This window comes from Acanthisitta chloris, unplaced genomic scaffold (assembly GCF_000695815.1).
Source record: "Acanthisitta chloris isolate BGI_N310 unplaced genomic scaffold, ASM69581v1 scaffold14923, whole genome shotgun sequence".
Classification (NCBI taxonomy): domain Eukaryota; kingdom Metazoa; phylum Chordata; class Aves; order Passeriformes; family Acanthisittidae; genus Acanthisitta; species Acanthisitta chloris.
The window spans coordinates 1-14,194 of record NW_008663359.1 but is presented as its reverse complement, the minus strand read 5'-3'; the positions used below and the strand labels follow the sequence as shown (position 1 = coordinate 14,194).

The window sequence follows — 14,194 nt, the reverse complement described above, 5'->3', positions numbered from 1 at the left end:
ACACAGACAGAACAACATTTATTAACAGGAATGGAACAAGTCCACACATGAATAAGGAAAGATCATAAATAATACAGTTGTAAAAAAGATCGAAAATCTCAGACTGAGGTAGTCAAGACTGTGCAATCTGGGTATTTGTACAGAGCACCTGTACAGCAGTTTCTCAAAAGCAGGAGGTTACCATGAGAAAGGGGTAGTAGGCTAGCAGGGTGGGCATGGGTTATAATGGGGATGCCTTCCATTAAGAAATTAACAAAGATCAGCTGGTGATAAATACAGTATTTTCAGTTCAAAGCACTAAACAAAATCTCAGCCAAAAACTCTATTCTACTTTGACTTTTGCTCACTCCGACTTCACCCTGACAGAAGTCAGTTTCCATTCTCCCCAAGCAGAATAATTTTGGTGGCATGTATAATTTCTTTTCTGAATTCATAACCAGACTAAAGTCAAACAGGGGAAGAAAAGGCTTTGAAGAAACACAAACATTTTAAACAAAAACAATCATTTTTCTAAATGGTTTTATTTACATTTTTCATATACAAGTAGGTTAAATGATACATTCTGACTAGTGTCCACACCAGTGTGAATTACATGGATTAAAGGTACTGATGTATTGCATACGATGAAATGCAAAACAATCAACCCTAAGCTTTGGCCCCACCCTCTGAATCCTCATACAGCATCTGGTTTGGTACTGAGACATCTAAAAGGCAAAGTGTCCATGTCCAATAGAAGTTACCTGAACAAATGTGTCTAGTTTAATTCCTTTAGGACAAGCAGTAACACAGGAGTCTCACTCGCAAAATTGGCAAGACAAAAATACACATTAACAGCCAAACACTTCACATGCATTTATCAGCTTTGCATTCAGTGCTTCTAGGCTTGGGGCATTTGTCACAACTCTCTTGTGCTTAGGATGTTCAAATTTTTCATTATGGCAATCTTTTCACCCCTACTAACAACAGTTCCAAGTGACCAGGATATAAGGCAACAAGAGAGACAAGAAGGTGTGGTGTGAACTGACCTGAAGCATTTGGGGAAATTACAGACCAAGGTTTTCATTCAGAGTAACTGGAACTAAAAATTCTTTAGGTCATTAAAAAAAAAAATAAATGTTGCAAATACATGACAATAGTTTAATAAATGTGCTTAAGAGGATTTTCAACCTGGTGATTTCTCAAAGGAAACTAGCAGAGAAAAGCGACAATTTCAAACACTTGAGTTGGAACTACTGAGGCACTTACAGCACTGGTAAGGAAATGTTCTTTCACGTGCATGAGAAGCATTACCAAGTCTTTCTGTGTCTAAAAGATGGTTCAAACAGGCAGAGAGACAAAGGAAACAGTAACAGACAGCTGTGCCTATGGGATCATTGGGTATGAAATTGGAATTTATTTTGACATTTCTGCAGCACCTCTCAGCCAGAGGCCAAAAGCACTTTCATCACTAACGTGAGCCTCACAACAACCCTGTGAGGTAGGTAGGTATCTGTTTCAGTAGTGACAAAACAGGTTAAAAGACTTACCCAAGAAGACAGAGCATGTCAGCAGAGCAGGCTAGAATCCAGAGTGTGTGAGCTACGGATTGAACGTTACGGCACACGTGGGACTGACACTCACAAACTCCTGTACAGACTGGCAAACAGGCACTGCCAGTGCACTGATTCCAGCTTTCTGCAAGGAGGTTTTTTATGAGAAAGGTATCAAGAGCAACTAGAGAAAACAAGAGTCTGGGAAGAGTGGCATTACTGCTCCACTTATTAAAATTTAAGAGACGCAGAAGAGCAAGTTAACTATTTTACTTGCTAAAATATGTATCAAAACTCTCTTCCCACAAGCCTTAAGTGTCCAAATACTATGACCCCAAAAAGCTGTGAAGTTGTTTCATCCAATTCTATTGTTTCTATGTCCTGCTATTCTTCTTTGAAGGTCAGAAGAAAAAAGAACCAGTGTGAGAAAATCAAGACTTTGTCATCAATTCAAACTTTCATGGTATAATTCCCATTAAACTGTCAAATCATGCTCTTCCCTGTTAATCTCTGTGTTCTACTGACTGTCTAACCAGTGGTAATAGAGACCAGAGCATGTTAATCAGGGCTTGGCACGTGAAAGGCTAACACCAAGTATTTGGTTACTTCAGCACAGTCTGTCTATCAGCTGCAGGAAGTTAGCTGATACACCAAGTGCTGTTCACACTATTCCACTAGGGAACACAGTCATCACAGTAAGGAAACAGTGAGCTGAAGACACAGAGTCATAAAAACAAGAGGCAATCACAGCAGTCAGACCTGCACCTAAAAGCTGCACATTACAAAATGAACTGGTATATACAGGGGAACAGGTTTTGTTCATGGGAACTATTATTTCCACTGAAGACTGGAAGTGACTAGAGTGACATTCCTTGAGTTAGGCAAAGGGGAATTTAGAAGACTTCTAACAACCTTATCAAGAGTGGAGCTCTTAAAGGGCTCATCTATTTTTCATAAGGCTATAATCCTAACCTTCACCACAACTAATCTTCCCATAACAGACCACAACCAGGTAATGTTTTTCAGCTCTTTCAGAGGACAAAATCTCTAGTGAAAGACAACCTGCCAGAAAACAACCCCCACTTTCCCCTCCTTTTGTCTTTCTGTGATGGAAAGGGGAAACTTTGTTATGCTAAAGAGCAAAATACCTGCTTCAACATCAGGAGAAATGTAACTTACAGATGAGGCAGTGAAAGGAAATCAAAAGCCATACTGAAGACCTATTACAGGTTTACTTTCCTAACTCAAGGCTGGAAAGATCTATTACTTCTGAACAGTCCAAGAAAAACTCTCTTGCAGGAGGAGACTACTAAGATTTCTCAGGAAAAAAAAAAACCAAAAAAACACATTTTGAAAAAACTTTCCCTATAGTCCTTGTACATCTTAAGGCTGCCATAAAAGAAGCCTCAAAACAATTCCTCTACCTCAGGTAGCCTTCAAAAATTTATTGAAGTCTTAATTTATATTCAACCACAGTGTTAAAAGAACATTTGAGAAAACATTTCACTTCGAATTTACTACAGATGAACTGTACATAGGATATGCAACTTAAGACTGACAACAGAGCCCAATTGTGTGAATATATATATAATTTTAGAGAGGAAATTGGAGTTATTTCAACTTACAGCTACAAATGCTTACAGATACTTTAAAAAGATAGAGGAAAAAAAAAAAAAGCATGTTACTTGTAGGTAAATTGGTCACTGTGAGTTGTGTGACATGTTACTGGAACCAGGAAAGAAAAGCTGAAAATTAAGCCATAACTAAGATGTTAAAAATTTGGCTACGATGAAATACATTTCTAAAAGGCAGTAAGTACCCTCTACATTTCTTTCACCTGTAACCTCTACCAGGGCTTCACAGCTCATACTTTCCCACTGCTTTGAGTAATAGAATCCTATATTCCACTGGTCTAATAACTGAAGTGCATTAATAGGCAGATGCACAACTAGTGATCGTTACAGCAATTCTTTCCTTCCCAAATGTACCCTGAGTTCCCTGGTTACCTGCTGAGAGGAAGCTCATCTTCCTTCCTTGAAGGAGCATGTAAAAATGACACCCTAGACTGTTACAAGCTTTGCCACTGTTAATGCTTCCAAATACTGTTAGGTTATAAATTAGCTACAAGGTATTGATAAGGGAGGCAGTGTCTGTCAGTTCAAGACACAGAGCCTCACACAGATCACAGTACTTCCTGCTCAAAGACCTACAGTACAGCACCAGCTTTCTCAGGTGGTCTCACTCAACCCTGGAACTTGAGGCATGGGAAAGAGAAAGGCTTTAAATAAGCACAGAAATCAGGTAACTTACATTACTTATGAAACTAGATCAGATTCTAAAGACTAGAACCTGTGGCAAACACTGCAGGGTACAAGAGGCTAATGGATGTGGCTGCAGAGTCCCAAGAGGAAAAAATAAATCTCTGTATGTTAGTCCATTTGCAATCTCCCAAACATGTTTAACCACTGACATTCTAACTACTGCTACAAGCTACTGAAAGGAGAATAGTGAAAATTCTATTAGATTTATTTTGGCAGCATCCAATTTAGATTGCCATGTTTTGCACCATAACATCTTGCTATAAACTGCAGTATTTCTGTCACATTCCCATGATCCCAATTTTATTTAACTTCAAAATTTACTGCCAGACAGATCTGGACACGTAATTCATTGTCAAATAAGGTATGATAACTCCACAATGAGGTTTTGCCACTCAGATTGCTGCACATCAAAGGGGAAAAAATGGAGCTCGTTTCTCATCTACAGCACACAGCTAGGAGATGCCCACAAAAAGGAGGTGGATTAGTATTAGTAACAGCTACAGAAATGAGTAAAACCATAAGGAACCCAACCCCCCTCCCCACCCTGATCATACAGGGCATTTCATGGCACAGCATTAAGGACAGGTTAGACGACCAATGCACTTGGTGGTACATAGTTATGTAAACAATCACAATTTGGTTGGGATTTTTTTTAAAGGCTAATGAGTTGTGCTAATGCATTTTCCCCCCAGCATTTTCATTCCAGAAATTAGCTTCCACCCCACACCCTCCCTGCAAACACTGGTCACAGAAACATTCAATTCCCTAGGAAAGCAAATAAATAAATAAATAAATAAAAGGTCCAAATATTCAGAGAAAGTCATTCAAATAAGTTTGTATGTGTAAATAAACAAAAAGTCCTCTAAGTAAATGACACGGGAGGCAATAAATTGACACGACAAGCAAATAAAAGGCTAAAGCACTCCAATACCATTGAAACAGTTTTAATGTTGTTGCAATTCCATAATGCAACAATCATCAACTCATAAAAGACCCAATACTTTAGAATTCATTTTAATCATTCCTTTGTACCTATTTTACAAAATAAAGGCAAGGCATGTTTAAAATCCCCTTTTCCCTAGATATTATGTGCCTATCATATTCATGCTTATAAAAGGATAAACTTATACTCCTATTAAATGTTATATAAGTAAAAAAATGTAAAAAAAAAATATTAACCTCTGCTTCAATGTACAGTTTCCAGAATCTGCCAGAACTGGGGAACTGGGCAACAAGGCGTTCATAGGTCTTCCGTGCTTTGTCTATAGGCTGATTCTAAAAATTGAAAACCAAAACAGCATTTACAATATTATGATTTATGTAAATGAATATGCTGATTTTACTCCAGAACCAAATAGTGTGAGTGGACCATAGATAAGGAAATGTAATCCTATATCACTAAACCTGTGCCTCTCGAATGAGAATGCTCCAAGCGTCAAGGTCATATGGATTTTCTTCTAGTTTCTTTTCAGCTTTCTTCACTTTTTCTGGGACATATTCAGCGGTCTAGAAAAATTAAAAAGAAGACATAAGAGATCACAAGCAGTGTTTGACAAGTTCTGCCCCAGCTACAAAGTCAAGCTAATGAGAACATTCTGACAACATAACATTCCAGACCTCAGTTTTTAAGCTGGAGTTGCTGAACTGTAATGCAGCTGGAAAACAAGTTGTCCCAGGAAGACAATGCACTCCTGGCACAGCCTCTGTGTACGTGGAGATCCAGCAAAACGTTAGACTACACCAACTAAATATTGCTGAAACAGGAGAAGAAACTTGCGTTTCCCAGAAAATGTACTGCACTATGAATTTTACATTTTTACCAACCTGGAACTTTTAAGATGCCACAACTAAATTCAGACCAACTTTTGGTTTACAGACCTCAGGCAAACAGGTCCAGGTTACAGCCCGAGTCACTGCACATGGACAACAGGGAGGGGTTTGTATCACAAGTTTAACAAGGGCACTAGGAGATCACAGTTCTAGCAGCAATGGACACATCCTGGCCAAGCACAATTTCTTTGTTAATGTTCTGATCTCTTGATCTTACCATTGCCTTCCTCTAGTTTTGGCACTAAATTACCCTTAAACTGCCTTTTTATTATTACACTCAGACATTCACAATGGAGTCTAAAAGCTTCTTTGATAATAAAGCTTTACCAAATTGAATGTGCACTTGGTAACACAGTTCCTATTACAGTATAGAGTTTTAAGAGTTCTTTCAAAGCCTTCTGAAAACACAGTGCTTTTATTTCCAGATAAAAACTTACAACCTGAAGATGACACACAACCCTTAAAATACATTTGTTACAATCCAAAAGAGAAAGTTTATTATTAAACACAAAACATTGTTCTGACCTGTAGTCCCAACAACTTCCCAAACCCAACTCATTTTCAGGTAGATATCAGCAATCCAAAAACCACAGCACCAAATAAATTCTTGTCTTTGTGAAATGTAATAAGAATAACCTGCAAATCACTGCTACAAGACCTTGCTGGTGAAATTTTACAAATGAGCTAATTACTGCTAGAATACACAACTCTGCTGTACAGCACAGTGGGAATGAGTCACTGCACAGAAAATTCTAAGAAAACTACCTCAACTGCTGGAAGATTGTATCAAGGAAATTATTTTAATCCCTAATACTGGATCTAGGTCAGAGAACACAGAATCAGCCAGGCTGGAAGGGACCACGGTGGGGCACCTGGTCCAGGGCAAGACGTGGCTCTGAAGCAAACAGGACAGAGAAGTGATACTCCTCTCCCTCAAAGGTGTCACCCCACACTAAAAGGGCAACAGAAGGTAAGCAGAGACTGCAGAGGTGACTGTCCAAGACAAGCAGCACTGCTGTGCTCCACTACCACACATCACTCCTCACGGAATGCTGTTCCCACTGCACAAAGTGTTACTAATAGATTTCACTGGGTGACCATTTACAGCAGCAGAACAGGAAGATAAGCTGCCCATGACACGCTGAACAAAACAGTGACTTAAAGCAAGACCTGGGGCTAGCAAATGCAGTAAGCCTCAGTGACTTAGGAACAGCATTTTCAGGAGTGCCCTGTCCCTTGGTTTTTATCAGGCTTTACAAATGCACTAGTAGGCAACAGTTGCTTGTGTTATACACTGGAACTCGACCATTAAAAAAAGCTAATTATTTCTGACTGTTTCTCAGCATTACCACTTGTGTCAGTCCTACTGGCAGGATATGATTCACAGCATATCCCTTGGAAGATTTCTTTTTAAAAATAAAACTACTTATAAAATGGACAAGTGACGCAAAAGGGACATGTAATGGCAGCTATGCATAAAAGGGGAAAAAAAATGAGTAGGAGGGGCTTTATAGGAGTTTAAAGACCATTATTTCTTTTGATTCAGTTTTCAGGTAATTCTTATACTAATTGCATCAGTGCAAAGCAGTACAAGTCCCACAGCAAATTACTATAAAAGGGATTTGATTTTAAAAAACTAATTAAAAAGCAGCAGCTCAAAGTCATCAGCTCCAAAATAGTAAATTTATAAATTTCCATCTGAATATTTTTACATCCCTAAGCTCACTGAAACTCTGTGACACTGCATAGTATAGTTCAACTGATACAGACTTATGATGCAAAACACACAGGATAAAATGAACCTGTGGTTTTATTTCTTCTAAAATGACATGAATAAACATATTTCAACTTAGAGAAGACACTACTGAGGCTGAAATTTCCAGAGTTTAAAGACTATTTACCTAAGCTATCTCTACAGGTGACCCAAAGTTGAAATGTTGCTCCTTCAATAAAGCACTAATTCAAATTTGCAGCATCAGGGGTGAGCACAGCTTCTCTCTACAGTCATCTCAGCAAGATCTCCTTGTCTCAAAGCTCAATCACACACTATTCTGCATTCAGTTACACAGAAATGCCTGTCAGATGTACCAGGAATGGTAACATAAAAGGGACCTCACCCTACAAAAAGTAGTGACTTTCAAACAGGAAAGGGTAGAATGGGCCACCGACTCACACCTCTACTATTTCAGTAGCAGTTTAGTTGTATTATCTCCCACCTTTCCATGAGACAAAACAAACAACCATTTCACTGCAGCCTCAGCTGAGTTAAGACTTCCAGGGATTTGATGTCACCTGTGCAGATAGAGTTATAAACTCAGAAAGGCCAAAATAGATGTGGATAAGATGCATAACCACAGCAATCCTGAATTAATTTTGTACACTTGACACAGGGCTCGATCTGTGTGAAAAACACAGTAAAATGTCCACGTTTTTATTGGGAAATAAAACCAGACTGATTTCCTAAATGGGCAAATATTCACTTAGATTAAGTTCTCCATGCACTTATCCATGACAAATTATTGGTGCCCTGCAGAACTGAAAACAGCTATATGATCAGAGTTTTAAACTGGACTGCCTGGAACTGCTTGTTCCTTATGTAAGAAAACATTCAACTTCTTACAGCCAGTGAGAACTCCTCGTCCTGTCCCTATCCCTCTCGAGGATGGATGAAAGCCATCCCCAATTTCAGAGACATGCTGAACTGCAGGCAAATCACTGCTCTGGTTCCACCCGAGTGAAAACAAGGGCTCGGTTACTTTGCATCTCCACAAACAACCACTCCTAACACACAGCAGGGATCGACACTCGGGTGCTGAGTCTGGGCTGTTTTGCCAGAACTAGGTGTGTGAGCAAAGACATGTGCAATTACACATCAAATCTGTGAGGACCAACACCTACTGCAAGTACACAGTGAAAGGGAAGTGGAAGCTTGACTTTTAACCCAACTCAGGTACAGCCAGAAAGAAATTTGATCCCAGTTTCACAAAGTGCACAGTCACCTGCTCTCTGTGCTCAGCCCTGCTGGTACCACAATTCAAGGGTTTTTTTATTACCTATTTTTCATTGTAGTGCTTGCACAATAGCCAATGCCCAAACCTGTGAACACCTAATCACTGGGTGTTTGTTCACTGCCACCATCCTGCCCCTAGATAAACGTGTTCAGATAATCTCATCCTGTAAAAAGCCACTTCAGGGAGTTAAATCAGCAGAAAAATAATCCTATTAGAAAAGTGATTCAACTCCTTGATTTCGGGATCAGATGTGATGAAGAATAAAGAATGCAAAATCATTCAGGACTTCAGCAGACGCAGTTTAGATCAGCTTAAACTCCCATAAACCTGAACCTAACCAGATAGATGCAATCAGATATTGGCTTTTTAACTTTTCTGTACTGTCTGAAAAAAAAAAAAAACCACAAAAAATTCACACAAACTGTAAAAAATTTTTTTCTCTGCTTTTGATAATTGAGTTCAGTACACCTCCCCATAACCCACAGACAACTCTCTGGAGGTCCCAGAACTATTTCAGCACTTGGGGTTTTATGTCTAAAAGTATCTGCATTATTACCACTGCATCCAGTTCACAGCTTCCCTTTTATCATTTATACACTGACAAACAGCAAGAGACTTCGAGTTTCACAGCTACTAAAACTGTAAAACAATCTTTCCAAAAATCTTCAAAGACCTAAACCCAAACCATCCAGCAAGAAGTCTAGGAGCTTCTTCTTGCAAAATACATCAACTGTACAAAATCCAAATCTGAATTCATAAAGAATGTTTGAGGGAACAAGAACATAAGAAACAAAACTGACTTCGAGTAAAGCTATTTCAAGGAAAAATTCTTGGTTTATACCACGCTGCAAAAAGCAACAGTTAACAGCTTCCTGGGGCCTCTTGAATGAGCCCAAAGAGTGTAAGAACACACCTAGCTAAGCACCTGCCAGCTATTTGCACCACTCGATGCATCAATTGCTTCAGGCATCCTCCCATTTCCACAAAAGGATCCTCTGCAGTGAGACAGAAATGCGTTTAAACCAGCTGTTCCACCCATGAAGGGCAGCAAGGCCAGTTTAAGATGCTTTGAAAACTACCACTAATTATGAAATAAGAACTTCTACGAACAAGACTTAGAGACTGTTGCATACAAAAGGGCAGGAATTTTAGTGGCTAGTTTAGTTAAGTTGGTTCAATATCCAAAAGGAGGTTTAAGCCCATTAACACAGAAGTTACTGCTTGGGACTGCAACAGACCCAGGCAACACAACTTCCAATATATTAACATGCAGCTTAACATCCATTGTTAGTTGTCCAGCCTGGTAAATTTACAGGTTTGCCTAGCCTAAAGCCCTTTTTAATTAAAGTTTATTGATAGCACAGAACAGGTTTTAAAATCCTTTCCTCAGTGACACATCACTACACTATAGTCACAGCATATCAATCCTTGCACTTGAAGTGTCTTTAATGCCTTTTTCTGTTCTACCACGAAGTCAATTTAACTGTGCAGCCTTGGAAAAACGCTGTGCTTTACGACTGGATGACTCTGAACAGACACAGCCCACCATATCCATATTAAATAATTCAAAAAGGATGTTTTTCTAAGTGCTGCCTCACCCCAACGTAACCTGGGCTGGTTCCTATCTCTGGATAAATCAAGAGGTTTAGATTAGTTTTGATTACCATTCTCTCCTCATGAGACTATTTCCCCAACATCAGCACTTAGACTGACATGTTTTCCACTCTAACATCTTTCTGGCACACCTGGAAGTTGCTGAGCCTGGAAATGCACCTAAATTACAGTTTATTTACAAGTGTGTACAAACTAGCACAAAAACACTGCACTGCCAACTCAAGTCTTCCTTTGCCAGCACTTGTGTTCAACCTGTCTACCTGTCCCTACAGTAAATAGTGACAATAAACCCAGTTCTGTTACACATCATGTAAAACAATGTGCTCCTACAGAAGTTTCTTTCAAATAGCTCCTCCTGAGATGTTAAACCCACACAATCCTTCTAGAACAATCCTGTGCTTTCAGCACTGCACTCAATGGGATCTATTGTTAAAATGTTAAACTAAAGTGAACTACAACAACATTTACTATTGAATTTAGAATGCAGAAACTTTCTTGACTTACCACATCAAACAGACACAAGACATGAATGACAGGAAGGAGTAAAAAGGGACAAAAGTACCAGCAAGAAACCAGAACAGACTGTTTAGAGGCCTTTTCTATCTTCACAGAGACAACACAGACATCTTTTATTCCACAACTCAGTCTTAGACCAGAACAGACTGTTTAGAGGCCTTTTCTATCCTCACAGAGACAACACAGACACCTTTTATTCCACAGCTCAGTCTTAGACCAAATTCATACCCATGTAATGCAACATGCATCACAGTTTGGGGTGTGGAACTTGGGAACAGTGAATGCAACATGCATCACAGTTTGGGGTGCAGAACTTGGGAACAGTTGCAGGGAGTGTGAAATGGATGTTCTAGCCTGGAAAGATCAGAAGGAAATAACGCGGGGGTAAAATGTTACATTGTCTATTGATCAAATAGATGTCTGGCAAGATTGTATTTACTAAGTGGGGGAAAAAAGTGGCTGTTCCGTGCTAGAAAGAGGCAGAGAGCACAATGAATTTGGGTCTTGTTAGAGAGTACAGGAAACAAAGGCCACAAGTGAAATGAAACTAGATGTGTAAGGGGTGCAAACGTGTACTCTTGGTAACCTCAACACACAAGACTGAGGATTTCCTGGCAGATACAACCCTTCAGCCTACAAATCTGCATTTCCACAACACAGAGCTAAGTGTTTGGCATTCTAAAAGCTGACCCTGGAAATTCTGGTTTGGTAAACATCATGTAGACCTTGCCAGGATTCTGGCAGAGGCCTAACAGATTTTAAGTCCTGACATCATTCGACTGGTTCTGCAGAATTGTTTTTGGGTCCAGCAGAGTCGACACAGTGCAAGAGTTTAAAATATATACTACAACAGTGGTGGCTGCATCATATTTCTTTGTCCTCCTGCCCCAGCCTGTTCTACGGTCACAATGTAAGGACTAGACAGCATATGTAACACAGCTGAGGCTCCTGACCCACACAGCAAAGCAATCCAACAATTCCTGGAGCTAAGCTCGGCCCAAGGGCAGTAAAGCCATATTTGCACTGCACTGCACCTGGTACAGCAAAGCCACCAAGCTCTCAAAGCTCTACAGTCCCTCTATTTGCCCACCCTCCCCTACATCCCTCAGTTCTGCTGCTCTACACCACCACAGCTCCTGCTGGAGACAGAATGGCACTCTGTGATTCACTGGCTGCTCTGAGGAGGCCCTTCCAAACACCAAGAAGTGGGAAGCAAGATGCAGACACCTCAGCATGTGAGTCACAGCTAGCACTGATTCGACAAAGACCTTTAACCTGCAGCACACGCTATCACCTGTACATCTTATGCAAAAGACACGATGCAAATTTCACCTCTTTACACTGATCTGGGTGAAAATGGCAAACACTCTGGCCATGGATGCAGCAGATGAAACTGGAAAAGGAAAGCCAAATGCAATCCAACCTCCGCCTAGCTTTGGCTGCCCACAGAGAGGCACATTTATAACCTAAAGAACACTGTGCAGGCTAAGTTAGTCCTCCAGATAGCACTAGATAACGATCCAAAAGCTGCAGTGAGGGGAAGGGAACAAAGCATTGTCCCAGTCACAATGCTCTGTTGTTCCTGCTTCCACAGACACAGTTGGATTTAGGTCTGTGAGTTATAGAAACTGAAACAAACGGATGGAAGGAGGAAACTGATCATAACAATGACTTCTAGAAAATCAGAATCCAGATCTTCCTCAAGAGCATGGAGCAGTAAAAATAAATCAACCCAACCTAGAAAAGCTACTTATTTTATTTAAAGTGCACCCAACATGAACACAGTAATCACAGTGGGCAGAAAAATGAACCTTATCACGGACCAAAGCTCAAGTCATGGGTTAAACCACGTGTTCTACACAGGCTGCAAATAATAACTTAAGAGTTTGTGAATGCTGCACCCTCCATGAGATGGCACAGCAATTCTGCAGCTGCTACTTTCTACTTCAGCACACAGACAGTAAATCCTTTTGCACATCAAATTCTCCCTCACAAAAGACAATAAAACCTGAAGCCAGCATTGCTTTAGTTAACTAGTAACATATTACAAGCCACAGAAAGAAGCACATACACTAACCCACACCTTAATTATGCAATGAGATATCAATGTATGTTTTTCACAAAACTGGAATGTGGAGCTGAAACATGGAACATACTACACACCAGGGCTAGGAACGTTTTGCTGTAGCTAAGTGAACCACTCTGAAGAGTCTCTTGCTCAAACACACTACAAGCACACTCACTGTCCTGCCCAGCTCGGGGCATACAGGCAACTTACAGGGTGTTCTCCCAGTGGGCATTGCACACTCTGAGCATTTGTCTCCCCTGCACCCTCCCACTCCTCCCCTGATTCAGAGATCTCTTGAAATGCACACCCCTCCCTCGCAGGGCACACTGAAACTAACCTGATATGTAACCAGACTGACATTCCACAAAGAAGAGCTTCTTAAGGTAGCACTAAATTATCAGCTTAATTTTAAGTGCTTTTGCAGGCTACCCTGAGCCCTGAGGCATGTGGCTGTTATCACTGTGATCAGTATCACTCCTCCCTCCAGCAGAACTTCCATCCCCACCCCTGCAATTCACACTTTAAACGGAATCCCAACTATCAACAGAGTCGTTTGGAGAAATCCTGCCAATAAGTAGATTTTACAATAACACCAGAATTAAGAAGATGACACTCCACACTCTGACTGCACCTACCTACAAAATAACAAGCTGTGATAAACACATATTTCAGTGTACCAAAAAAACCAAGCCAAACTCCACTGGCGCTGCAGCTACTCCCTGCTAAAGGCAATGTGTGCTGTGCCAAGGAGACCCAAGTAACCTGTTCAGCCTGGAGATGAGAAGGTTGTGTGGAGACCTCAGAGCAACCTGCCAGGAGCTGCAGGGGCTCCAGGAAAGCTGTAGAGGGACTCTGTGTTAGGAGCTGCATTGAGAGATCAAGGGGTAATGGATTCAAATTGAAAAAGGGGAAATTTAGACTAGATATTAGGCAGAAATTTTCCCTGTGAAAAAACCCTCACCCAGGGAGGCTGTGGCTGACCTGACCCTGGCAGTGTTCACAGCCAGGTTGGATAGAGCCTTGAGCAACCTGCTCTGGTTGGAGGTGTCCCTGCCCAGGGCAGGGGGTTGGGACTAGATGATCTCCAAGGTCCATTTCAGCGCCTAAAATTCCATGAAACGCATTTTTGCTATTTCTAACTTGAGAGAGTTTTACAGAACCACTAAGGTCGAGAAACACCTTAGAGACCATCGAGTCCAACCGACGACTTAACGCTGCACTCTGGAGGAAGAAGAGCCTGTTAGATATACCTTACCCACCGACAGAACACTGCCAACAGCATACCGGGCTGTATCCCTGCCGAGC

General features: G+C 40.7%; 1 protein-coding gene across 1 annotated transcript in view; it reads right to left on the bottom strand.

The window, feature by feature from the left end:
• Nucleotides 1-5,356, bottom strand: part of CSTF3 (cleavage stimulation factor, 3' pre-RNA, subunit 3, 77kDa) — a gene marked incomplete at its 5' end in the record, with an annotated part of 34,480 nt that extends 29,124 nt beyond the window's left edge. Inside the window, 2 exons of the mRNA XM_009070971.1 lie at nucleotides 5,030-5,125; nucleotides 5,255-5,356. Of these exons, the coding sequence (XP_009069219.1) occupies nucleotides 5,030-5,125; nucleotides 5,255-5,356 (198 nt within the window). The remainder of the gene's footprint in view (nucleotides 1-5,029; nucleotides 5,126-5,254) is intronic.
• Between the last annotated feature and the right edge of the window lie 8,838 nt (nucleotides 5,357-14,194).